General features: G+C 33.9%; 1 protein-coding gene across 5 annotated transcripts; it reads left to right on the top strand.

Annotated features, from left to right (window-relative positions):
• The first annotated feature begins 6,202 nt into the window (after nucleotides 1-6,202).
• LOC123111658 (uncharacterized) lies at nucleotides 6,203-15,731 on the top strand. Of its 5 annotated transcripts, XM_044532499.1 has the most exons (17): nucleotides 6,203-6,436; nucleotides 8,594-8,698; nucleotides 9,412-9,504; nucleotides 9,900-10,582; nucleotides 10,663-10,824; nucleotides 10,913-11,008; nucleotides 11,109-11,258; nucleotides 11,349-11,399; nucleotides 11,909-12,013; nucleotides 12,099-12,348; nucleotides 12,467-12,650; nucleotides 12,952-13,138; nucleotides 13,264-13,338; nucleotides 13,414-13,545; nucleotides 13,659-13,762; nucleotides 14,855-14,927; nucleotides 15,429-15,731. In XM_044532499.1, exons 1-11 carry the CDS (start codon nucleotides 6,424-6,426, stop codon nucleotides 12,508-12,510), a joined length of 1,752 nt encoding a protein of 583 aa, XP_044388434.1. In that variant the 5' UTR covers nucleotides 6,203-6,423; the 3' UTR covers nucleotides 12,511-12,650; nucleotides 12,952-13,138; nucleotides 13,264-13,338; nucleotides 13,414-13,545; nucleotides 13,659-13,762; nucleotides 14,855-14,927; nucleotides 15,429-15,731. The 5 variants fall into 5 exon arrangements, with proteins under 5 accessions (XP_044388434.1, XP_044388425.1, XP_044388440.1 ...); XM_044532490.1 differs by having other exon boundaries at nucleotides 12,952-13,338; XM_044532513.1 differs by having other exon boundaries at nucleotides 6,204-6,436; nucleotides 9,412-9,501; nucleotides 12,952-13,338.
• The last annotated feature ends 10,050 nt before the right edge of the window (nucleotides 15,732-25,781 follow it).

The raw sequence follows: 25,781 nt of genomic DNA, 5'->3' as shown, positions 1-25,781 counted from the left end.
CTTATGGCACAGTCTCATTTTCCTATGCTATCCATATGGTCTCAAGCAGCTTAGTTGGGCCTTAATTAATAAATGGGCATGGAAGTGCAAATACATTGTCCTGTCTGAAAGATAATGACAGTCATGGAATTTATATTTATACATGGTCCTGACTAAATACATGGAATTTATATTCAGTCATTCTCTGAGTATATAAACGGAAACATTCAGTCTGAATTTCTATATTTCTTTCGAAAATATTCAGACAGGATCATGTAGACAAGATTATGAATTTCGTGAGCATGATTGATTTATAGTGAACACTATTGATCATGTAGACAATAGTGAAGTAATCTGAATATTCTGAAGCTGCTGGCACTGTAATACTCCAAGTTTCTCTGAATTTCTATATTTCTCTGAAAATTCTCTGGGTACTTAGAAGTAAGAAGTCATCTAAGTTATTACTGGTAGTGATGCAATGTGCTTCTATTGAACCATCTATCCAAGTTTATTACTAACTCTATATGTGCTTCTTTGCACCTATGCTTGCCAGTATATCTATTTGCTTTATGGACATGACTCTTGTGTTTGTTTACTTGTTACTATGACAATTGCAACGGAGCGGCTGGAATTATCTGTGGCGCCGGCGGCCAAAGTGGACGAAGTGTCTGCTCCTGCGAGCGGCGGTGGTGGTCGCCTCCGTGGCAGCGGCGCAGGTGGGAGGCGGCGTTGGGCCTGACGGTGGAAACGCTGGTCGCCTCCGTGGGCGGCGGTGGTCAAGCTGCACAAGTAGGAGGCCGGATCGGGGATGCCTTTGGCTGGCGACGCGGGCCGTGGCGGCGGGGGAAGCTAGCGCTGTGGGGAGCTGCGCGGTCGCCCTGACGGATCCGAGCTTCCGTCGGGGGTACCATGGGCGACGCTCGCGGGCTGGTCTCGCCTTGGCCATTTCTGGCAACGCGGCTTGTGGTTGCGCCGGTGGGCTTGGGATCGGGGTCGGCGCCCGGCGGCCGGTGGTTGGGCTGCGGTTTCTCCCTGTGTGGGTGGAGGTGGGGCTGGTGCGTGCCCGGCAGCTCCGACGCTTGGAGCTCGGCTGGCGGCGCGGGTTGGGCAGTGGCCTGGTGTGGCTGCTGCTTTGGCCGTGGGTGGCTCCTCGGCAGCTTGGCAGGTCGGCTGCGGCGGCGACTGGCATGTTCTGGCGTCGGCCCGTCCGTAGGCGGCCTATGTCGTCCTTCTACCACTCTCCTCGTCGTCCTGGCATTGCTTTTGTCGAAGGGCTGGCCTTCTCCCAGCTACGGTCCATCGCTCGTCTCACGCTCGGTGTTGCAGGACCGAGCTTATCTCGCGCCCGGCAGCAGGACCAAGCTCGTCTCGCGCCCGGTAGCAGGACGGAGCTCATCTCGAGCCCGGCTGCAGGACCAAGCTCGTCTTGCGCCCGGTGCTGCAGGACGGATAGATGGAGGCCAGTTTTGGCCGGCCTATTGGGTTTCGGCGCTGGGGGCCGCCCAGGGGTGCGAAAGGCAGTGCCTTTCCGCTCATCTCTTTGGTTGGGGTAGCGACGGATCTCGGGTGAGGTGGTGTCAAGGTCTTGGATGCCGGGGTGGCGATCCTGGTGGTGGTAGCGTGGTGCTCATGGACAGAGCCCGTGGCTCGGTGCTGCTCGCTGACCATGGCCGTGTGGGCGGCTTGGTAGCCGGGGGGTGGCGTTCAGTGGCGGTGAGTGTTGTCCGGGGTGAAAACTTGTTCTATCTTCGGACGGACCGGCGGCGGCGAAGCTTGTCCCCTTCTTGAAGGCGTCGTCGCGGCTCTCATTGCCCGTCGTGTTGCTCTAAACTCTAATCCTCGGATTGGGCGATGGCAGCGCTCTGGTGTCGTAACTTTCCTGAAGGCGCCGCCATGGAGCCCACGGTTCGTCATATGCGGTTTCATCTCTTCGCGGTGGCATGTTCGTGGTGGAAGCTCCCGGCTGGTCTTGTAGTGCTAGGGGTGGTGTTGCTGCGCTCAGCGCCTATGTATCCTGCCTTGGGTGTGTGTGTTGTGGTGGCGTGCGTTTGTAGCGGATTGTTGATGTTCGTTGCTTTATATATAAAGCGGGGCGAAAGCCTTTTTCGGTAAAAATGAGTAACCAGTGTTGGCTGCCTAATGTAGCATGTTTATTCAAGACGACTAAGTTACATACTGAGAGTTGAATAAGAGTTCTAAATTCTAACTGAAACATGTTGTAATCAACTTTTAATGTTATGGGGGAAAGGATCAATGGGTGATAGTGCCCAACACTGCCGAGAAAGTTGTTAGATGTTCATTGCAATTTTCACAAATTGGAACCAGTCCTCACTAGTAGTGAGCAGTCAGCAGAGATGCACAGAGGCTGGTTCTAATCCAGTCTTCAAGGGAGAGAATATCCCTTTTAGAGCCTTCTTGCACAGTTCCCCACCCTAGCAAATAAGGTTCACACTTTATACGGTAAACCTGTATGAGTTTCCTTGTATTATTGGGTACGAACTTAAAATATCGGACTTTTTATGATACTTTTCTTTATATTATTGGATGTACGGACTTTTTATGAAACTTCTCTTAGCTCCTGTATCATAATTGCCTAAATGAGAAATGCTTTGGAAGGAGCAGATTGCTGCATTCATGACAAGTTGAAAGCCTAGTACAAACCATTTGTTTGAAACCTTTCTTCTGGAAATTCGTTTGAAGCCCAACTGTAGATGTCGTTATTAACAAGTTATACTGAGCTAGAAGCATTCATATAGCGAGGTGTAGTAAATGGTGCAGTAATATCATCAAGTAAATGGTGCAGTAATATCATCAAGTACGCAAATGGTGCAGTAATATCATCAAGTACGGAGAACAGATCAGATGCGCGACAAAAGAACATTTACATATTGCATGGAGGTCATATAGTCCTCCTTTTAGGCAACGGGTGGCTTACCAAAATGTTGATGATCAATGATAATATATCATCCCTCATTGTCCACCCTGAGCAGCTCCTCTAGCTATTTTGCCAAGACCTTCCTCTTCCATGGGCACTGAAAGAAGTATAAGCCTCTCTAGAAGAGATATCCATTCCCTAGCACCAAGAAAAATTGCATCTCGGGAAAGAGATACAATAAATCGTAACTAAGACTATTGAATAACGAAATAAAAATCAGGTAGGGCCTTATATGAATTACGTACACACAGGACTCGAGATTGTCAATGAATCCAATAGAGTAGATTACTTGCATAGCCTAAGAACTGTGAGCACATGAACTGGCTATGCAAACCGGTAGCTGGACATATGGTTTGTTTTCCTTCTTGGACCAAAAGTTGTATAGTCATGCAAGGTGTATATTGTACTAGATTGTATATGGTGAAGGATGGGCTTGCCTTGTGCAACAAGATCGCTGGAAACATAAATGTACTAGATTTTGTTTCTTTCAACAAACGCTCATGTCTTCAGCATTCAAATAGACTGTTATAAGACAAAATTAATATCTGGCCACAGATGGAGCAATTTGCACTGTTACACTCCAGAAGGTTGACCTTCTTGTGGATCTGAATGCTGCAAGCGTGAAGCTGCTTGAACATAATGTCACCTCTCATCTGGGAGTAAAGCACACAATGTAGCTCCTTCACTTTGCAGGTATGAACTTGATCATTTACATTGTGCATTTGCTGTCATCTGCAAACAGAATTTACATGGTGCACCCAGTATCCTTGTTTATCTTAAAATAGTATTCTGAGTTCATAACCGTTGATTTTTTAGATCCTGAAAGGAACTGTTGAGCAATCAGTTTTGGCATAAGTGCAGTTAGAAGCTGTGGACACACTCTTTCTGTACAATGGTATGGTTACAGGATAGAGACTTAATTCCTTTGGTGATTATGTGTAATGGATCTTGCCAATTGATTTATTTTTAACATTTTTGTTGTGTCAGTAGCATAGCATTACAACACGTGTACCACGCCATACAATTGATGATAGTCATCTTACAAGAAGTTTAATAGTGAGCTGTAAGCAAACATTTCATTTGAGATAATGAGAGTAGCCAACCAAGGTCATACTAGGTGCCATCGTTTAGTTTGTGTAGCCGATGGTGTGGCATCCAACTACCTCAGCTAACAAGATTGTGTACCCAGTTTCCTGGCATCTGTATTTATAGTCAAGTGCACTGTGCTATTTTTGTTGTTCATGGTTCCTAACTTGACATTTCCGACAAGGTTATATATACATCTAGAGGAACCACCCGATGGTTGGGTTGGTGAGGGTGCGGTGTGTGCACACTTGGAGCCCGGATTCGATCCCTGGTTGCAAAAAGTATAGATGCGAGTCCGCTGTGGCCAGCCCATTTGCCTTGTAAATTTTGCTTGGGTGAAATTCCAGACACGAGATATGGGAGTCAGTTTACAGTTACATGAAATTCCAGACACGAGATGGTGCTCTCTCATCCCCTGCGAGAAGGTTCCTTGCTGGTTGTTGTTCTGCAGTTACTCAGCTAAGCTAGTGATGTGACAATTTCTAGTTTAATACGATACACACCTGTGTAAAAATAATTAATCTTTGATGTTTACTTGTTCTTCTCGAATCTTGTAAACGATTTGTCAAGCAAGCATTTCTTGTACAGTATTTCTGAACGTTCTTCATTGCTTATTCCAGGACACAAAACAGCCTGAAGCTACAAATTTGCATCGCTGAGCCTCAGGCTAAAGTTGAGGAGGACTGAAGGATGAATGGTGGCACGTGATCGCTTCGTTTAACATAGCTGATGCGTCACTATGCTGTTTGGCACCTCCTTAAAAATGTGAACTCAGATTCAAATATAAATCTTTAATTTGCTTTATGAATGTACCCGTATTCATGAGTTCAGTTACACTTGCTGGAACATATATACCCATTTGCGTACTATAGCAAACTTATTCATCGGATGTCATGCCCTTTTTTTTTCTATAATATGCAAGTGCTACCTGACTGGTTGTATAGGTTACACGTCAGGATGGGAATGGACCGGGTCGGCCTGCCGGGTTGCTGACCCGACCCAAAATTTTGAGGCCAATGGGTCATATGTGGGGCATATCCTAGGGATTTCCTATTTGGCGCTGCAGGCGCCGGTTATAGTTGTTTCTGCAAACCGGCTCCTGCAGCGACGGCTCGGCCCATCTACCACCCCGAGAGCTGCGAAGGCAGGAATCGAACCACAGATCCCTCGCTTGACCGCTAACTCTAGCAACCACTAAGCCACGACCTCACTCGTGAATACAAACCACATTTCCGTTTCTTTATACATACAGGAAATGCCCTTCATGTTCTCTGTGTGTTTTTTCTTTTTCTTTTTCTGTTTCCTGTTTTTTCCCTTTTTTTCTTAAATGCATGAAATGTTCACAAATAGAAGATATTTTTTCTAATTCGTGAACTTTTTCTTTAAAATGATGAACTTTTTTCAATTTCAATGAACTTTTTTCAAACTTGATTACCTTTTTTTTGAAATGAATGAACTTTTAAAATTTTGATGAACTTATTTTAAAAATCAATGAACTAATTTTAAAATCTGATGAACTTTTTTCAAAATTTTGGATTTATTTGAAAATTAATGATATTTTTTCAAATTGAATGAACATTTTTTAAATTTGATACACTTTTATTAACAAAATGGATGAACTTTTTTCAAATCGATGAACCTTTTTCAATTTGGATGAACTTTTTTCAAATTTGATGAACCTTTTTTCAAATCGATGGACTTTTTCAATTTATAGATGAACTTTTTTTGAAAATCGATGAACTACTTTTGTATTCGTGAACTTTTTTTGAATACATGAACTTTTTCAATTTGATGAAGTTTTTCCTTTTGAAAACAAACTCTTAAATTTTCTGAATGTTCGCGAACATTTTTCGAAATAACTCCCGAACTTCGCTACAGCGCGGCTACAGGTTGCTCTTAAGTATTTTCACGCTTCTTATTATCAGTAGTTGCAGGCTGGTCAAGCGGTTAACCTAATGTGTAAAGAATGCAACTGTCCAGAGTTCGAATCCTCATCTCTGCATTTTTTTGGGGTTTTCTTTCCGCGGTAATATCATTCGCTGGCGCTGCTCGTTGTGGGCCGGCCCAATAGCGTTGGCTCGCGGGCGCCAGGTAGCTTCGCTGGCGCCCGAAGCGCCGAGTAGGAGGTCCCCATATCCTATTTAGCGCCACAGGCGCCGGTTTTAGTTCATTCCGCAAACTGGCGCCTGCAGCGGTTCTAGCGCGGGCCGGCCCGTTTAAAATCTGATTCGCCCCCGTCCGTCCCGTGGTCGTCTAGGTCTCCCCTTTCCCCCGGCCCCTTGTTTCTTCTGTTTCCTCCTCTGCTTCTCCCCCGATGACTTCTCTTCTTCCCTCAAGACTGATTTCGAATCTTAGGCGAATCAGGCGGATCGACGAACCGTAATCTGACTGCTTCTTCTGTGTTCTTCTTCCTCCGTCGCGTGATGGATTCCTCTGGTTCGTTCTTCTTCTAACCCTAATTCCCCTCAGTTCTTTGGTTAGGGTTTGTGTTTTTCGTGGCGCTCGTTGTTTGTGTTGTTGTTTGTTTAAGCGTGGATCTAACCGTGTGTTGGTATCTAGGGTTTGGGGTAGAAAATTTCGCCTCCTTTTTTAGATCTCCTGTTTTGCTTGTGTATAAATGTATCCTGTTCATGCATGTAAATCCATCTCATGTGACGGATGGCATCTCCCATGTGTTGGTGCGTAACAAATACTAGGGGTTTTGTGATTCTTAGGAAGATGTTGGCTCTGAGTATCAATCTTGTGGGATTGAAGAGTGATTCTACATGTATTGGAGTATAAATCAATAGTAGTTTGTGGAGTGTATTTGTAATAATTTCGAGCACGTGTTTGCACGGATGGAGTGAATTTGACTAATTTGTCATGTAATATTTCATATGTTCCCCATTCTGTCATAAGTTAGTTTATTCACATAGTCCATATCATGATGTATTTAGCTATGTCTTCATCCAATTGGTAATAAGCTATGCCTAATTTAACTGGACATATATCCCATTCTGCTACTTAGCGTGATTTTGTTTAGTCAAGTTATGATGTTTGATTGTTCCAGAAAGGGTTCTTGTATAATAATATAATGTTTTTTATAGTACTAAAGTTTTCAAGTTCTGAGGGGATTTTGTATAGAACATTTAAAGAAAAATTTCTGTCCGAGTCAGTGTGATACATGTGAGATTGCAAGTCACTTGAATCTAGTTTGACAGTGTCTGTTTTGATAAGTCAGTGTTCTGAACATTTCTGTCCAGAACATTTTTGAAGCATATTGGCATGCATATCTTAGTTGAATTTTACTAGGGGTTTGTGTTACTTAACTAGTTGTTTGGTTCTGAGTAGCGTCATGTGAGATTGGAGAGCTATCAGTCATGTTTTTAATCTGGTTCTTGAACAAAAACATTAAGGCTACTATCTCCATCAATTTTTAATCTGAATCCATCAATGAAATATTTTAGCGGAGGTTTCGCAGAGATTCTACCATGTCCGTCGTCAGTAATCTTGTATCTGTTCGCCCACCATAGCCTTATAAAAACGATTTCCCATCACAGCGTCTGGAGGTTTTAGGGTAGCTTCAGCTTCTTCCCTTTTAGAGAACTGGATAAATGCTTTGTCACTGTTAACTGCAACGTATATATCTATTACTTGACCGAATTTTTCAAAGTCGGACAGAAGTGCCTCCCATCTATTTCTCTCTGGTGGAATGCCATTTACATAAAGTGTGCGAGATGCTTTGTGAGAGGTCCTACTATTACTTTGCCAGCCCACATCTGCAGACATTCTTGAACTTGGTCGACCATTAGTATCCTTGCTAGTTACATCAAATTGAGATATATAATCTTCCAAGAGTTGTCAGTGTTACTTACTTACGAAGCCTTTTATCCCAAACAAGTTGGGGTAGGCTAGATATGAAACCCTTTCACGAGGACTTCCCAGGAGGTCACCCATCCTAGTACTATTCTCGCCCAAATGGGTTTCATACCCAAAAGACTGGCTAGTTTTTACGTTGGCTCGCCAAGCCTATCACAACCCTTAGATATGAAATCCTTTCACGAGGACTTCCTAGGAGGTCACCCATCCTAGTACTATTCTCGCTCAAATGGGTTTCATACCTATGTGACTGGCTAGTTTTTACATTGGCTCGCCAAGCCTATCACAACCCTCCTCCTTTACCCGGGCTTGGGACCGGCTATGCCTAGAAGACATAGGCGGAGTTCAAGAGTTGTCAGTGTGCATATAGTAATAATTGTCCACATGAACTTTAGCTTGTATTGCATAAGAATATTATAACAAAGTCATTATAATTTAGAAAATTAGTCTAAGCTAGGTAAGGTCAAATAACAATCAGAACATAAAATGTTGCAGTACAGAAAATAGTCCAGGCAAGCAAGTGTTACACCATAGAGGGATCTAAATCCGACTCGTTGACGCTGCCTAGTTAGGATTTTTTGGACAGGGCATTTGTGAAGATCGTTAAGTAGTTGTTTCTTCTTAGTATTTCTATAGTTTCTTTGTCTAATCTGTTTAGTATGTTATGGTTTTCTTTATTATCTGCAATTATTATATATTCATAAGTAGTGCTCATTTGTTAATAGTTGTTGTTAGATCTGTATTTTTCAGGACAAGAAGGAGGTGGGGTTGCCCAAGTTGTTGATCCAGAAGGGGAGGAACGAACTGAATATCCCCCTCAAGGTCTCCGCGATGACTCAGGTGCTATATTAGTTATTCTCCATTCAGTTTTTGTAGCTTTCGAATTTTGTATAGTTCGAAAGTAGGTCAATTTGCTGGGAAAAACATTTTGTGTGTTATGTTTTTGGCCTTACCAGAGGTTTGCCTATTCCTTTTTAAGTTGTCCCGTGAATGTTTAGTCTGCGTCTATTTATTTATTTATTTGTAGATCACATACTTTCCTTCTCTGACAGTAACATGTTTCCTTCTCATATTTGATCTGCAGTCCTTGTTCAACTAATCTTTTTTATCTAAACGCTTTTTTAAGTGGTATAAGTGTGTTTACATCATATTTTTAGCTACTTAACTTCATCTTGAGCCATTTAGTATGCCATGGTTTCTTGGCAAATTCCCCCTTAGTAAATATGTTGTTCTACTTCAACTAGTTTTTACACATGTTAGTTCTTCAATAATAGCAAATAAAAAAAAGATATAGATACCCGCTCAAATCTTTCACATAAATACAGTGAATCTAGAACTTGGAATCAGCTATACTTATGACACATGTAGATTTGTTTTAGCTTTAGTGTTTTTGTTTTTCAACTAGAACTTGAATTTGTAGAATATTTTAGTTTTTCTGTGCTTTCTTGTGCAATCCCTTTAGTATGTTATGCTTTTCTATATTATCTGCAATATTATAGATTCATAAGTAGTGCTCATTTGTTGATAGTTGTTTTTCAATCTATATTTTGCAGCCCAAGAAGGAGGTGGGGTTGCCCAAGTTGATGAACCAGAAGGTGAGGAACCAACTGAATATCCAGAACGAGGTCTCCGCAATGACTCAGGTGGTATGTTAGTTTTTCTCCATTCAGTTTTGTAGTTTTCAAATTTGGTATAGTTTGCAAGTACATTATATTGTTGGAAAAACAATATCTATGTCATGTTTTTGGTGTTACCAGATGTTTATCTATTCATTTGTAACTTTGTCCTGTGAATGCTTAGTCTATGTTTTTTATTTATTTATGTGTAGATCATTTTTTCCTTCTTTGATAGTAACATGTTTTCTTCTGATATTTTTCTTGGAATCATTGTTCATATATAGTTCAATATATCTGCTTGTTTTGGTGGTTCTGCAGTGTTTTTTGTTATATTCTTCCAGTCTATGCTTTTTTTTAAATTCCATATTTTTTTATTCTCTAGTATTTGCACCGTCTTATCAGTTGTTGTTATTTTCTTTTCGTAGCTCGGGTATTCCCTCGCAAGTTATGCAAGTCTACTTACATTACTAGGCTGTCTTTCAAGCGTTGGGAAAAAACTGTGAAGAAGTTTAGTGACATTCAGTTAGGCCATGTGAGAAAGTACAAAATGGAAGCTCTGCTTCATATGCCAAAGAAACTCAAAATCCCCATGAATCTGCTTGAATGGATAGATCAACACATGTTTGGAACTAAAGAGCCCTGTTTCAAGCATAAGAATAAAGTTATCAAGATTATTAAAGATATGGTCGACAAAATTTTCGATTTCCCTGGTGGCACCGAGCCTTTTGTATTCAGTAGCGACGATCCCCAAGTGAAAGAAGAGGTTACACAGTTGAGGAACAAGTATATTGATCATCGGAACAAAATGCCAATTAATAAAATAGAGGAGGTGATGCTTAGTGACGAGACAGAAGATGGTTTTATTAGGAGCTTCACATTTTATTTCCTATCATCTATTTTGTGCCCTGCGTCATATTGTTTTGGCAACACCAAGTTCTTGTACTCTCTGAGAGATGTTTCTGCTATTCCTTCACTCGACTTTGCGCAATTGGCACTGGATTTCATGCGTGAGGAGTCAGAGCGTCACTTTAAAATGATCATGAACAGACCAAGTGTTGAGGAAATGAACAAGTCTTCATATATTGGGGGATGTCTTCCTATCTGGGGAGTAAGTTCAATCATCAGTTGCCCTATTTTCTTTGTATTCCCTTTATATTTTTACTGACCCTATTATTTTTTAAATGGCAGATCATTTATCTGGATTTTGTTGATTTCGATGTTATTGATAATCATCAGTCTACTGTGGATTATTCTCTTCCACGGATATGTCATGTTAAGACTGAAGATTTCAAGTATCTTGCATTGGTTGATAGGAATTATGAGTCTAGGAATTTTTTTGGTGTTTTACCAGTAAGTATCGTATACTGTATATACCTTCTTGACTTATCTTCTTTCTTCTGGTATTTATTTTCATCATTTGCTCAACTGCAATTTGTAGCTGCGAGACATATCACAGACCCCATATTACAATGCCGGGCCTATTAACAATGCTCCCGATGCTGCTGGTGTGATTAACTCAACTCCTTATGTGGAGGTAATTTTTATGAGTAGATTATATCATTTTCAATTTGGTTTATTCTTCCTTGTATTTTTTTATCTTTATATAGCTAATTTTTTTGTCATGTCATTTGTAGGTCAACAATGCAAATAGTGTTCGTGAAGCTCTACATGAGAACACGTCAATTGATTCAAAAAGTCCTCATATCATTTCAGAAATTCCCAGTTCCACTGCAAAAGTTGAAGCAGATTTAAAACCGAAACCAGAGCCACATTTGAAATCAGAGGTATTTTTTTGTGTTGTGTCTTTTTTTAGTTCATATCTAAGTGTTCTCTTAATAGAAGTGTCCTGTTTACTATCATTTTCTGTAATCCAGGTTCCCTCCAATGATGTCCTTAAGCCGGAGCCAATCGGACCAAAATTTGAGGTATTTTTGTTTTGTATTGTTCACTATGTGTGTGTCCAGAACAAGTTTGTTATGAATTTTGTCTAACAAACAACAATTTTTCTGTAGCAGTATAACTTAACGTTACTTTGTGAGAACTTAATATTTTTTGCAATGATGCTTAGCATATTGTGCTCTCTGGATATTCGGTCAAGTAGCGCTGGTTATAAGGATATGGTCTTCACTAAAATTTAGCCCACTCTATTATGTAAATGGCTAATTTGAGTACAGCAGGACTATATATTATAGATTAAGTGGATAAATAGTGTATTTATTGACTGTTAAGGATTTACTGCAGATTTGTTGGTAATTTGATAATATCATTCACTTTTTTTATGACTGATCATGATGAATAGCGGTTACAATAGTGAATTTTTGCTATCAAACTTACAAAGAACCTTTATTTTTTGAGATGAATCTTGCATGTAGCTTTTTTGTTCTTTTGGGTAGTTTATTGATATTCTGAATTCTGTGTGTTTCATTATGTCCAGAACATTTCTATCATGAATTCGGTGTACAAAACACCAATATTCCCAGCTCATACTTCAAATGTGAACACCAACTCTGTCCACCAAGAAACTACTTCACAACCTAAGGTCTCCTTCAAGTCATTCAAATTTCTTTTCATAATCATAATTTTTATTGAACTTACAACAACATTTGATTTTTCTTTCTCATCAGGAAGAAGTTTTTATATCAGCTGAAGCAAATGATATCAAATTTTCCACTGAAGTTAATGCAAAAAGAAGTTTTATACTCATCAGTTCTGCCTCTGGAAATGAAAGAGTCAAGCGTTTTCAAGGAACTCCAATTCTTATTGATGATGATTCTCCTACCACTCCTGCTGCTGCGACTAACAAAGAGATACCAGCCTCTCGCTGTGATACAAGTGAAGGAATTCCAATGAACATGGAGTTTTTTGTCCAACTAGGTTATAATTCCAACAATGTTTTTTAAATTTTCCATGGGTTTCATTTTTTTGTAACATGATTCTGAGCAACATTCCATTATTTTATGTTGAAACTTTTTTTACTTTGTGTGTTTTGCAGGCTATTCTTCATTGAATAATGCAGAAGCTGGACGAAGTACATGACCTAATACAATTGAAAAGAAGAACAGGAAAAAAAGAGCAGCTAAACTTCAATCTCCTGATACACCAAAGAAACTGAAAATATCTCAAGAAGTGGACATTTTCTTCTCCAAATATTTGAGGAAGCCTATCTTTCAAGAATAGTTAATTCTCTTAGTCCTTTAGTTATTTTATTATTTATTATTTAATTAATTTATGAGAACTTTTTTAGTTTAGACATCTACCTCGGAAAATAATATGAAATACCGGCATTTTTCTGGTTCAACCAAAGTTAGTTCAGATGTAAAACTTTGTAGTTCATATAATTTTAGACCAAAAAGAATGTTTTAAATTTTTCTGTTTTGGCCATAGTAGTGTTGCATATGTTTTTTATTAATTGTTAATCTATATTTCTTTGATCCATTTCTCCAATTAATAGTAGTTCTCCTTCTTTATTCTCTGTAGCACTCTTTTTGTTGATATTGAGGGTTTCCCTGTAAGCTATGACAATTACTTTAATTCATTTAAAGCGAGGGGTGAGATTGGAGATGAAGTGATGAATTATTTTATTCAAGTTCTTAACTATGAATCAAAGATGTCATCTGAAGTAAAGCCTTATCTCAAGAAATACTGTTTCAGTTTGTACTTTACTGTGAGTTTTTGGTCTAAACTTCCTATTTGCTTATATTTTTTACTATTTTTTTCTTTCATTGAAACTGAGATTTTTATTAATTTTGTCATTTTTGTTCACATAATAAATTGTTGGTTCCTCCTGAGTCATTTGATCCTATTAGTTGCATACAAGAATTTGACATGATTAATTCAGAAGAAAGCATCTGGAAACAAGACTTGGTAAGAAAAATATCAACTTATTCAGAAAATCTATTCTTTTTTAATACTCATTCTGCTTTTCCTCTTGCTGAACAGTTATACTTCCCTACCATAAAATCAAATCACTGGGTTCTACTTTCCATCAACTCTCCGTTTGAGAAATCTCACTTTTTTGATCCATGTGGTACTATTCTGGATACTACCCAAGAAGAACTTGTCTATAACTTGGTAAGTAATTATCAAGACATAAAACCCTTTGATTTCAACAGAAACAATTTTTTTTCCTGCTGTACCACATCTGAAGTAAAGTGTCTGACTGTGTTTATACCTATAATAAACAGCTCTCCAACTACAACATGCTTTGCAAGCTGAGTAAAAAGCCATTCAAGAACATATTCTCTTTCAAGCTTCAACCAGTAGGACCTTACCCAACAAACCGTCTCTTGTAAGTTCATTTTTCTTCTTTGTGTTTGCATAATTATTCAATTTTTTCAACTGCAAGTTTATTCAACATATTTCTCCATACTTTCCCTCCACCACTGTACTGTTTTTCAGTTCATGTTTCTGCCTACTTGTACTCGAAATGTTGATGTGATTTGTTTACCATAGATTTTATTTTTGAAACACTATCTTTCTGCTAATCGTACTGTATGTTCATCTCAAGCATATATTTTAGGCAAATTTACAGTTATACAGTCAAGCATATTGTATGTTCACCTCAAGCTAATAGTAGTTGAACATTGGACATCAAAGCATACTGTGTGCCCATTGTTGTTTCAATGTGTGGTTGTTCTCTCTAATTCCATCCCTAACCTTTAGTTAACAAAAACCACTGTCAAAAATAATTTTGTCAATATAGTAATGTTCTTCTACTTTTAGTACTCCTGTCAATGTTGCCATTGGGGGCATAACTTTCAGTCAACAACAACTACTCCCAACTCTCATTTTTTGACAGTATGAATAAGAATGAAAATTCAGTGAGTAATTTAGACTAGAAAAGAAGAATAAGAACAAGGGCTTGAGGATGTCCTTTTCTGAATTTTGCTGCGTCATGTTTCTTTAAAGAATGGCCATGGAACAGAAGAACTGACAGAGGGAGTTTATGACTTCTCTCAATAAAATTCAATTAAATTATGGAGCTGAATCTGACCTCCAACTCCACAATCTAAAAATATAGAGCTGAAAATTATACAGCCTGTCTCGTAAAGTAAAATTCAGTTAAATTTTATAAACTCCCTCTGTCAGTTATCCCAAACTACTCCAAGACTGGCACATCAAGCCTTTTTCTTGCGAGGCTTTATATTCCAAGGCTGGATTGCACAACCATCGGTTGACGCCGGAAGAAAGAAAAACTAATAGTAGTAGCAACACCACCTGAAACTGCAAGCAAACCAGATTCAGATCTCTACTGGCAGTGACATCCCAAAGTAGATCGAACCCAAATTTCCTTCACACCCAGCACACTTCATCAACGTTGACAATAACACACCAATACTCATTCTCATTTTTTTCCTGTGTTTTTCTATTCTTTATGTAGGCATGACTCAGGCCACTATCTGCCTTTATACATGGAAAATTTTGAAGGCAAAGCTATGAAGAGTTTCAATGAGGTATAACTTGAAAACTATTTGCCTTATAGTTTTTTTGTATGTGCAAACCTGGATCGAAAACAAATTAGTGAAGTAGCTCATTTTCATGTTTTGGAAGCTCGATACATTTGCTGCCTGTTTTTAGCTTTTCTAGGAATGGATTTTTCTTTTGATTTTGTTTGAATGTGCCACAGTTCCTGGGGTACTTTGCTATGTTCCAAGACTAAATACTAGGCCTAATCATATGGTCTTTTTTTAAAAAAACTAGCACTTGTCTATGCACATTCCATCCCGCTATATTCTTTTTTCTGCAGTGTGACTTTGTTTATATCTATCCTTCTTTTACCAAGAATTTTTTATGTTCTGTTATGCCCATTTGATTAGTCAGTTGTTTTTCTACTGTTTACTATCTCTGCACCTCCTATAACTAGTTAGTAATTTTCTTCTGAACTACTTTTAGATGTTTTCTCAAGTTTTAGTCTTCTATTTCTCATAATGTGCCTATATTGTGTTTATAAACAGGGCAACATTCCGAAGTACAGAATGATTTATGCATTCAAGTTCTTCAAAAGCACTTTGAACAAGCTGAAAGAAGGAGATCTTCCAATACCAAATTGACTTTTCCGCAAGATGCATATGCAAACAGTTTTCAATGTGTAACTGATTGGAACAAAACATGTATTTTCATGTCTTCAAACAATTACATCTGTAATCATATGGTAGTAGATTCATGGTACTAGATGTTTAAACTTTTTGCTACCACGAGCTACGTAGCGTCTATGTTGGAAATCTTCTTTTTCTGGATATGGTACTCTTCATGAACTACATAGTTTTTGTGTTGCAATCATTGCCCATAGTAAGTGTATCTTTTTGTGTTGCTAAACGCGAAACTATATATTCGTGCACTACATACTATCCATGTTGGGATCACATGCATACTAAGTGAATCCTTGTTTTGTCATTGCAAATATAAAAAGTTGTTAATGTCTAATTTTAGCTGGTTTTTAGCTTTTTCCATGTTTCAAAGTTATACTTTTTATCTTTCAAATTTAATAACCAGCAGAAATGATATACAATGTTAATACTTCGGTACTGATCGTCCTTTGGTTCTAACCATTGATTGGCCATTCATTTACACAATGCCTTACGCATGCGATGAAAACACAACATGATTGCTGAAAACGCATTTTTGTGCTTTCAATAATGATGTGATTAGAATTCCAAGTGAGTACTCATCATTATACTTTCTTCATGCATCTGTGTTATTTAGAAACTTGTCAGCTTTCATTTTTTGTGATGGTTCGTGTTTTCTTCATCTATAATAGTGAAAATGTTTAAAACTTGAATTCACTCTTATTCAATACTAAATTTACAACTTTGAAACTACAGATCACCAAATGCAATTTCAAGTCATTAGTATTTTGAAAATGCTTACTGTACTTTTTAATTTTTATTCCACATTATAAAAAGTTTAGTTCATCAAAGCGAATTAGTTCAAATCTAGTTCTCCGATGTTTCAAATTTTATCTCACAAAAATTCAACTCCATACCATCAAAATTTATAATGCAATTTCAAAATTTAGTGCATAAAATTCAATTTATATTCAACTATTTTCAAATTTAGGCATTTTTAATTTTTAGTTCAATTCAAGTTTAATTTGTATTCAATACAATATCAACAACATTTTCAAAATTTAGTTCATGATAATTCAAACCCAATTTATCATTTTTATATTTTAGATCATTTGAATTCAAAATTAGCTCACCAAGAACAAATTAAGTTCATCAAATTTGTAATTCACACAAAAAACAAACTAGTTCACTTGATTCAAAATTAGTTCACCAAGATTAAAGTTTTACTTCAGCAACATAGATCACAAAAAAATAGCTCACTTGAATTCATAATTACTTCACCAACATAGATCACAAAATTTAGTTCACTTGGATTCAAAATTTTGTGAAACTATATTCATTTTATAGTTCACAAAATTCAAATTGAGTGTATCAATTTTAGTTCACTAAATTCAATATCAGTTCATCAAATCTCAAACTTATATCAAGAAAAATAATTGAAGTTCATTAGATTTGTAGTACAGAAAAAAACTAATTCACTTGAATTCAAAATCAGTTCGTCAACATTGAAAATTTAGTTCACAAAATTTAGTGAACTAAATTTGAAGTCCTTTCATCAAATTTCTATACGAAAGTAGTTCACGAAAAAACAATTTACCTCACATTCAAAACTAGTTCACCAACATTGAAATTTTAGTTCACCATTTTTTCAAATCCAGTTCATCCCTTTTTTAATCCCAATTTCACTTTGATTCAAAATTTAGTTCACTTGTATTCAATGTATAGTTCACAAAATTCAAAATGAATTCATCAATTTAAGTTCACTAGATTCGAACAAAAATTAATCAAATCCTAAGGAAAAACAAATTAAGTTCACCAAATTTGTAGTTCACCATTTTGATAGTTCAGTTCATCAATTTTTAATTTGCATTTACTACATCAAATTTTAGTTCACAATATTCAAATCCAGTTCACTTGTATTCAAAATTAAACAAAAACTAATTAAGTTTATCATTTTTTTAGTTCACAAAAAAGAAACTAGTTCACTCGAATTCAAAATTAGTTCACCAACATTGAATTTTTAGTTCACTTAATTTACATTTACTATATCGGATTTTAATTCAAATCTAGTTCACATAACAAATAAGTTCACACTCAAAACTAGTTCACCAACATTGAAATTTTAGTTCACAATATTCAAATCCAGTTCATCACTTTCTTATTTCAGTTCACTTGTATTCAAAATTTACTGAGCTTGAATTCAAATTTTAGTTCACGACATTCAAGTTTAGTTCATCAATTTTAGTTCATTAAATTCAATCTCAGTTCATGAAATCTCAAACCTAGATCAAGAAAAAAAAATTAAGCTCATTAGATTTGTAGTTCAAATAAAAAAACTAGTTCACTTGAATTCAATATTAGTTCACCAATAGAGATCACAAATTTTAGTTCACCAATTTTAGTTCACAAATTTTAGTTCACTAAATTTAAAGTCACTTCATCAAATTTTTGTATTCAAAAGTAGTTCATGATTAGTTCAAATTCAAAATTACTTCACCACATTGAATTTTTTCCACACTATTTCAAATATAGTTCATCATTTATAGTTCCAGGTCGTCACTTTTTAATTTCAATTCACTTGTATTCAAAATTCAGTTCACAAAATTCAAATTAACTTCATCAATTCTTATTCACTAAATCCAAACTCAGTTCATCAAATATAAAATTAGCTCACCAAGAACAAATTAAAATCTTCAAATTTGTAATTCATAGAAAAAACAAACTAGTTCACTTGATTCAAAATTAGTTCACCAAGATTAAAGTTTTACTTCAGCAACATAGATCACAAAAAAAATAGCTCACTTGAATTCATAATTACTTCACCAACATAGATCACAAAATTTAGTTCACTTGGATTCAAAATTTTGTGAAACTGTATTCAGTTTATAGTTCACAAAATTCAAATTGAGTGTATCAATTTTAGGTCACTAAATTCAATATCAGTTCATCAAATCTCAAACTTATATCAAGAAAAATAATTGAAGTTCATTAGATTTGTAGTACAGAAAATAAAAAGTAATTCACTTGAATTCAAAATCAGTTCGTCAACATTGAAAATTTAGTTCACAAAATTTCGTGAACTAAATTTGAAGTCCTTTGATCAAATTTCTATAGGAAAGTAGTTCGCGAAAAAACAATTTGCCTCACACTCAAAACTAGTTCACCAACATTGAAATATTAGTTCACCATTTTTTCAAATCCAGTTCATCCCTTTTTTAATCCCAATTTCACTTTGATTCAAAATTTAGTTCACTTGTATTCAAAGTATAGTTCACAAAATTCAAAATGAATTCATCAATTTTAGTTCACTAGATTCGACCCAAAATTAATCAAATCCTAAGGAAAAACATATTAAGTTCACCATTTTGAAAGTTCAGTTCATCAATTTTAATTTGCATTTACTACATCAAAATTTAGTGCACAATATTCAAATCCAGTTCACTTGTATTAAACTAATTAAGTTTATCATTTTTTTAGTTCACAAAAAAGAAACTAGTTCACTCGAATTCAAAATTAGTTCACCAACATTGAATTTTTAGTTCACTTAATTTACATTTACTATATCGGATTTTATTTCAAATCTAGTTCAAAAAAAAATAAGTTCACACTCAAAACTAGTTCACTAACATTGAAATTTTAGTTCACAATATTCAAATCCAGTTCATCACTTTCTCATTTCAGTTCACTTGTATTTAAAATTTACTAAGCTTGAATTCAAGTTTTAGTTCACGATATTCAAGTTTAGTTCATCAATTTTAGTTCATGAAATTCAATCTCAGTTCATGAAATCTCAAACCTAGATCAAGAAAAATAAATTAAGTTCATTAGATTTGTAGTTCAAATAAAAAAACGAGTTCACTTGAATTCAATATTAGTTCACCAATAGAGATCACAAATTTTAGTTCACCAATTTTAGTTCACAATTTTTAGTGCACAATTTTCAGTTCACTAAATTTAAAGTCACTTCATCAAATTTTTGTATTCAAAAGTAGTTCATGATTAGTTCAAATTCAAAATTACTTCACCACATTGAATTTTTTTCCACACTATATCAAATATAGTTCATCATTTATAGTTCCAGGTCGTCACTTTTTAATTTCAATTCACTTGTATTCAAAATTCAGTTCACAAAATTCAAATTAACTTCATCAATTCTTATTCACTAAATCCACTCAGTTCATCAAATATAAAATTAGCTCACCAAGAACAAATTAAGTTCATCAAATTTGTAATTCACACAAAAAACAAACTAGTTCACTTGATTCAAAATTAGTTCACCAAGATTAAAGTTTTACTTCAGCAACATAGATCACAAAAAAATAGCTCACTTGAATTCATAATTACTTCACCAACATAGATCACAAAATTTAGTTCACTTGGATTCAAAATTTTGTGAAACTATATTCATTTTATAGTTCACAAAATTCAAATTGAGTGTATCAATTTTAGTTCACTAAATTCAATATCAATTCATCAAATCTCAAACCTATATCAACAAAAATAATTGAAGTTCATTAGATTTGTAGTACAGAAAATAAAAACTAATTCACTTGAATTCAAAATCAGTTCGTCAACATTGAAAATTTAGTTCACAAAATTGAGTGAACTAAATTTGAAGTCCTTTGCTCAAATTTCTATAGGAAAGTAGTTCACGAAAAAACAATCTACCTCACGATCAAAAGTAGTTCACCAAAATTGAAATATTAGTTCACCATTTTTTCAAATCCAGTTCATCCCTTTTTTAATCCCAATTTCACTTTGATTCAAAATTTAGTTCACTTGTATTCAAAGTATAGTTCACAAAATTCAAAATGAATTCATCAATTTTAGTTCACTAGATTCGAACCAAAATTAATCAAATCCTAAGGAAAAACAAATTAAGTTCACCATTTTGAAAGTTCAGTTCATCAATTTTTAATTTGCATTTACTACATCAAATTTTAGTTCACAATATTCAAATCCAGTTCACTTGTATAATTAAGTTTATCATTTTTTTAGTTCACAAAAAAGAAACTAGTTCACTCGAATTCAAAATTAGTTCACCAACATTGAATTTTTAGTTCACTTAATTTACATTTACTATATCGGATTTTATTTCAAATCTAGTTCAAAAAAAAATAAGTTCACACTCAAAACTAGTTCACTTACATTGAAATTTTAGTTCACAATATTGAAATCCAGTTCATCACTTTCTTATTTCAGTTCACTTGTATTCAAAATTTACTGAGCTTGAATTCAAGTTTTAGTTCATGATATTCAAGTTTAGTTCATCAATTTTAGTTCATTAAATTTAGTCTCAGTTCATGAAATCTCAAACCTAGATCAAGAAAAATAAATTAAGTTCATTAGATTTGTAGTTAAAATAAAAAAACTAGTTCACTTGAATTCAATATTAGTTCACCAATAGAGATCACAAATTTTAGTTCACCAATTTTAGTTCACAATTTTTAGTTCACAATTTTTAGTTCACTAAATTTAAAGTCACTTCATCAAATTTTTGTGTTCACAAGTAGTTCATGATTAGTTCAAATTCAAAATTACTTCACCACATTGAATTTTTTTCCACACTATTTCAAATATAGTTAATCATTTATAGTTCCAGGTCATCACTTTTTAATTTCAATTCACTTGTATTCAAAATTCAGTTCACAAAATTCAAATTAACTTCATCAATTCTTATTCACTAAATCCAAACTCAGTTCATCAAATATAAAATTAGCTCACCAAGAACAAATTAAGTTCATCAAATTTGTAATTCACAAAAAAAAACTAGTTCACTTGATTCAAAATTAGTTTACCAAGATTAAAGTTTTACTTCTGCAACATAGATCACAAAAAAATAGCTTACTTGAATTCATAATTACTTCACCAACATAGATCACAAAATTTAGTTCACTTGGATTCAAAATTTTGTGCAACTATATTCATTTTATAGTTCACAAAATTCAAATTGAGTGTATCAATTTTAGTTCACTAAATTCAATATCAGTTCATCAAATCTCAAACTTATATCAAGAAAAATAATTGAAGTTCATTAGATTTGTAGTACAGAAAAAAACTAATTCACTTAAATTCAAAATCAGTTCGTCAACATTGAAAATTTAGTTCACAAAATTTTGTGAACTAAATTTGAAGTCCTTTCATCAAATTTCTATACGAAAGTAGTTCACGAAAAAACAATTTACCTCACATTCAAAACTATTTCACCAACATTGAAATTTTAGTTCACCATTTTTTCAAATCCAGTTCATCCCTTTTTTAATCCCAATTTCACTTTGATTCAAAATTTAGTTCACTTGTATTCAAAGTATAGTTCACAAAATTCAAAATGAATTCGTCAATTTTAGTTCACTAGATTCGAACCAAAATTAATCAAATCCTAAGGAAAAACAAATTAAGTTGACCAAATTTGTAGTTCACCATTTTGATAGTTCAGTTCATCAATTTTTAGTTTGCATTTACTACATCAAATTTTAGTTCACAATATTCAAATCCAGTTCACTTGTATTCAAAATTAAACAAAAACTAATTAAGTTTATAATTTTTTAGTTCCCAAAAAAGAAACTAGTTCACTCGAATTCAAAATTAGTTCACCAACATTGAATTTTTAGTTCACATAATTTACATTTACTATATCGGATTTTAATTCAAATCTAGTTCACAAAACAAATAAGTTCACACTCAAAACTAGTTCACCAACATTGAAATTTTAGTTCACAATATTTAAATCCAGTTCATCACTTTCTTATTTCAGTTCACTTGTATTCAAAATTTACTGAGCTTGAATTCAAATTTTAGTTCACGATATTCAAGTTTAGTTCATCAATTTTAGTTCATTAAATTCAATCTCAGTTCATGAAATCTCAAACCTAGATCAAGAAAAAAAATTAAGCTCATTAGATTTGTAGTTCAAATAAAAAAACTAGTTCACTTGAATTCAATATTAGTTCACCAATAGAGATCACAAATTTTAGTTCACCAATTTTAGTTCACAAATTTTAGTTCACTAAATTTAAAGTCACTTCATCAAATTTTTGTATTCAAAAGTAGTTCATGATTAGTTCAAATTCAAAATTACTTCACCACATTGAGTTTTTTCCACACTATTTCAAATATACTTCATCATTTATAGTTCCAGGTCGTCACTTTTTAATTTCAATTCACTTGTATTCAAAATTCAGTTCACAAAATTCAAATTAACTTCATCAATTCTTATTCACTAAATCCAAACTCACTTCATCAAATATAAAATTAGCGCACCAAGAACAAATTAAGTTCATCAAATTTTGTAATTCACAGAAAAAACAAACTAGTTCACTTGATTCAAAATTAGTTCACCAAGATTAAAGTTTTACTTCAGCAACATAGATCACAAAAAAAATAGCTCACTTGAATTCATAATTACTTCACCAACATAGATCACAAAATTTAGTTCACTTGGATTCAAAATTTTGTGAAACTATATTCATTTTATAGTTCAGAAAATTCAAATTGAGTGTATCAATTTTAGTTCACTAAATTCAATATCAGTTCATCAAATCTCAAACTTATATTTAGAAAAATAATTGAAGTTCATTAGATTTGTAGTACAGAAAAAAACTAATTCACTTAAATTCAAAATCAGTTCGTCAACATTGAAAATTTAGTTCACAAAATTTAGTGAACTAAATTTGAAGTCCTTTCATCAAATTTCTATACGAAAGTAGTTCACGAAAAAATAATTTACCTCACATTCAAAACTAGTTCACCAACATTGAAATTTTAGTTCACCATTTTTTCAAATCCAGTTCATCCCTTTTTTAATCCCAATTTCACTTTGATTCAAAATTTAGTTCACTTGTATTCAAAGTATAGTTCACAAAATTCAAAATGAATTCGTCAATTTTAGTTCACTAGATTCGAACCAAAATTAATCAAATCCTAAGGAAAAACAAATTAAGTTGACCAAATTTGTAGTTCACCATTTTGATAGTTCAGTTCATCAATTTTTAATTTGCATTTACTACATCAAATTTTAGTTCACAATATTCAAATCCAGTTCACTTGTATTCAAAATTAAACAAAAACTAATTAAATTTATCATTTTTTAGTTCACAAAAAAGAAACTAGTTCACTAGAATTCAAAATTAGTTCACCAACATTGAATTTTTAGTTCACATAATTTACATTTACTATATCGGATTTTATTTCAAATCTAGTTCACAAAAAAAAATAAGTTCGCACTCAAAACTAGTTCACTAACAATGAAATTTTAGTTCACAATATTCAAATCCAGTTCATCACTTTCTTATTTCAGTTCACTTGTATTCAAAATTTACTGAGCTTGAATTCAAATTTTAGTTCACGATATTCAAGTTTAGTTCATCAATTTTAGTTCATTAAATTCAATCTCAGTTCATGAAATCTCAAACCTAGATCAAGAAAAATAAATTAAGTTCATTAGATTTGTAGTTCAAATAAAAAAACTAGTTCACTTGAATTCAATATTAGTTCACCAATAGAGATCACAAATTTTAGTTCACCAATTTTAGTTCACAAATTTTAGTTCACTAAATTTAAAGTCACTTCATCAAATTTTTGTATTCAAAAGTAGTTCATGATTAGTTCAAATTCAAAATTACTTCACCACATTGAATTTTTTTCCACGCTATTTCAAATATAGTTCATCATTTATAGTTCCAGGTCGTCACTTTTTAATTTCAATTCACTTGTATTCAAAATTCAGTTCACAAAATTCAAATTGACTTCATCAATTCTTATTCACTAAATCCAAACTCAGTTCATCAAATATAAAATTAGCTCACCAAGAACAAATTAAATTCATCAAATTTGTAATTCACAGAAAAAACAAACTAGTTCACTTGATTCAAAATTAGTTCACCAAGATTAAAGTTTTACTTCAGCAACATAGATCACAAAAAATAGCTCACTTGAATTCATAATTACTTCACCAACATAGATCACAAAATTTAGTTCACTTGGATTCAAAATTTTGTGAAACTGTATTCAGTTTATAGTTCACAAAATTCAAATTGAGTGTATCAATTTTAGTTCACTAAATTCAATATCAGTTCATCAAATCTCAAACTTATATTTAGAAAAATAATTGAAGTTCATTAGATTTGTAGTACAGAAAAAAACTAATTCACTTCAATTCAAAATCAGTTCGTCAACATTGAAAATTTAGTTCACAAAATTTAGTGAACTAAATTTGAAGTCCTTTCATCAAATTTCTATACGAAAGTAGTTCACGAAAAAATAATTTACCTCACATTCAAAACTAGTTCACCAACATTGAAATTTTAGTTCACCATTTTTTCAAATCCAGTTCATCCCTTTTTTAATCCCAATTTCACTTTGATTCAAAATTTAGTTCACTTGTATTCAAAGTATAGTTCACAAAATTCAAAATGAATTCGTCAATTTTAGATCACTAGATTCGAACCAAAATTAATCAAATCCTAAGGAAAAACAAATTAAGTTGACCAAATTTGTAGTTCACCATTTTGATAGTTCAGTTCATCAATTTTTAATTTGCATTTACTACATCAAATTTTAGTTCACAATATTCAAATCCAGTTCACTTGTATTCAAAATTAAACAAAAACTAATTAAATTTATCATTTTTTAGTTCACAAAAAAGAAACTAGTTCACTAGAATTCAAAATTAGTTCACCAACATTGAATTTTTAGTTCACATAATTTACATTTACTATATCGGATTTTATTTCAAATCTAGTTCACAAAAAAAATAAGTTCGCACTCAAAACTAGTTCACTAACAATGAAATTTTAGTTCACAATATTCAAATCCAGTTCATCACTTTCTTATTTCAGTTCACTTGTATTCAAAATTTACTGAGCTTGAATTCAAATTTTAGTTCACGATATTCAAGTTTAGTTCATCAATTTTAGTTCATTAAATTCAATCTCAGTTCATGAAATCTCAAACCTAGATCAAGAAAAATAAATTAAGTTCATTAGATTTGTAGTTCAAATAAAAAAACTAGTTCACTTGAATTCAATATTAGTTCACCAATAGAGATCACAAATTTTAGTTCACCAATTTTAGTTCACAATTTTTAGTTCACTAAATTTAAAGTCACTTCATCAAATTTTTGTATTCAAAAGTAGTTCATGATTAGTTCAAATTCAAAATTACTTCACCACATTGAATTTTTTTCCACACTATTTCAAATATAGTTCATCATTTATAGTTCCAGGTCGTCACTTTTTAATTTCA

Source organism: Triticum aestivum, chromosome 1B, assembly GCF_018294505.1.
Source record: "Triticum aestivum cultivar Chinese Spring chromosome 1B, IWGSC CS RefSeq v2.1, whole genome shotgun sequence".
Classification (NCBI taxonomy): Eukaryota; Viridiplantae; Streptophyta; class Magnoliopsida; order Poales; family Poaceae; genus Triticum; species Triticum aestivum.
The sequence above is the reverse complement of the archived record's forward strand: the minus strand, read 5'-3'. Positions and strand labels throughout refer to the sequence as shown.

What these genes read in the sequence shown, in the direction of transcription:
- LOC123111658 (XM_044532505.1), top strand. An exon ending in AGCCACATTTGAAATCAGAG is followed by an intron (nt 11,259 to 11,348) that starts GTATTTTTTTGT and finishes TCTGTAATCCAG; the next exon opens with GTTCCCTCCAATGATGTCCT. An exon ending in AAACTACTTCACAACCTAAG is followed by an intron (nt 12,014 to 12,098) that starts GTCTCCTTCAAG and finishes CTTTCTCATCAG; the next exon opens with GAAGAAGTTTTTATATCAGC.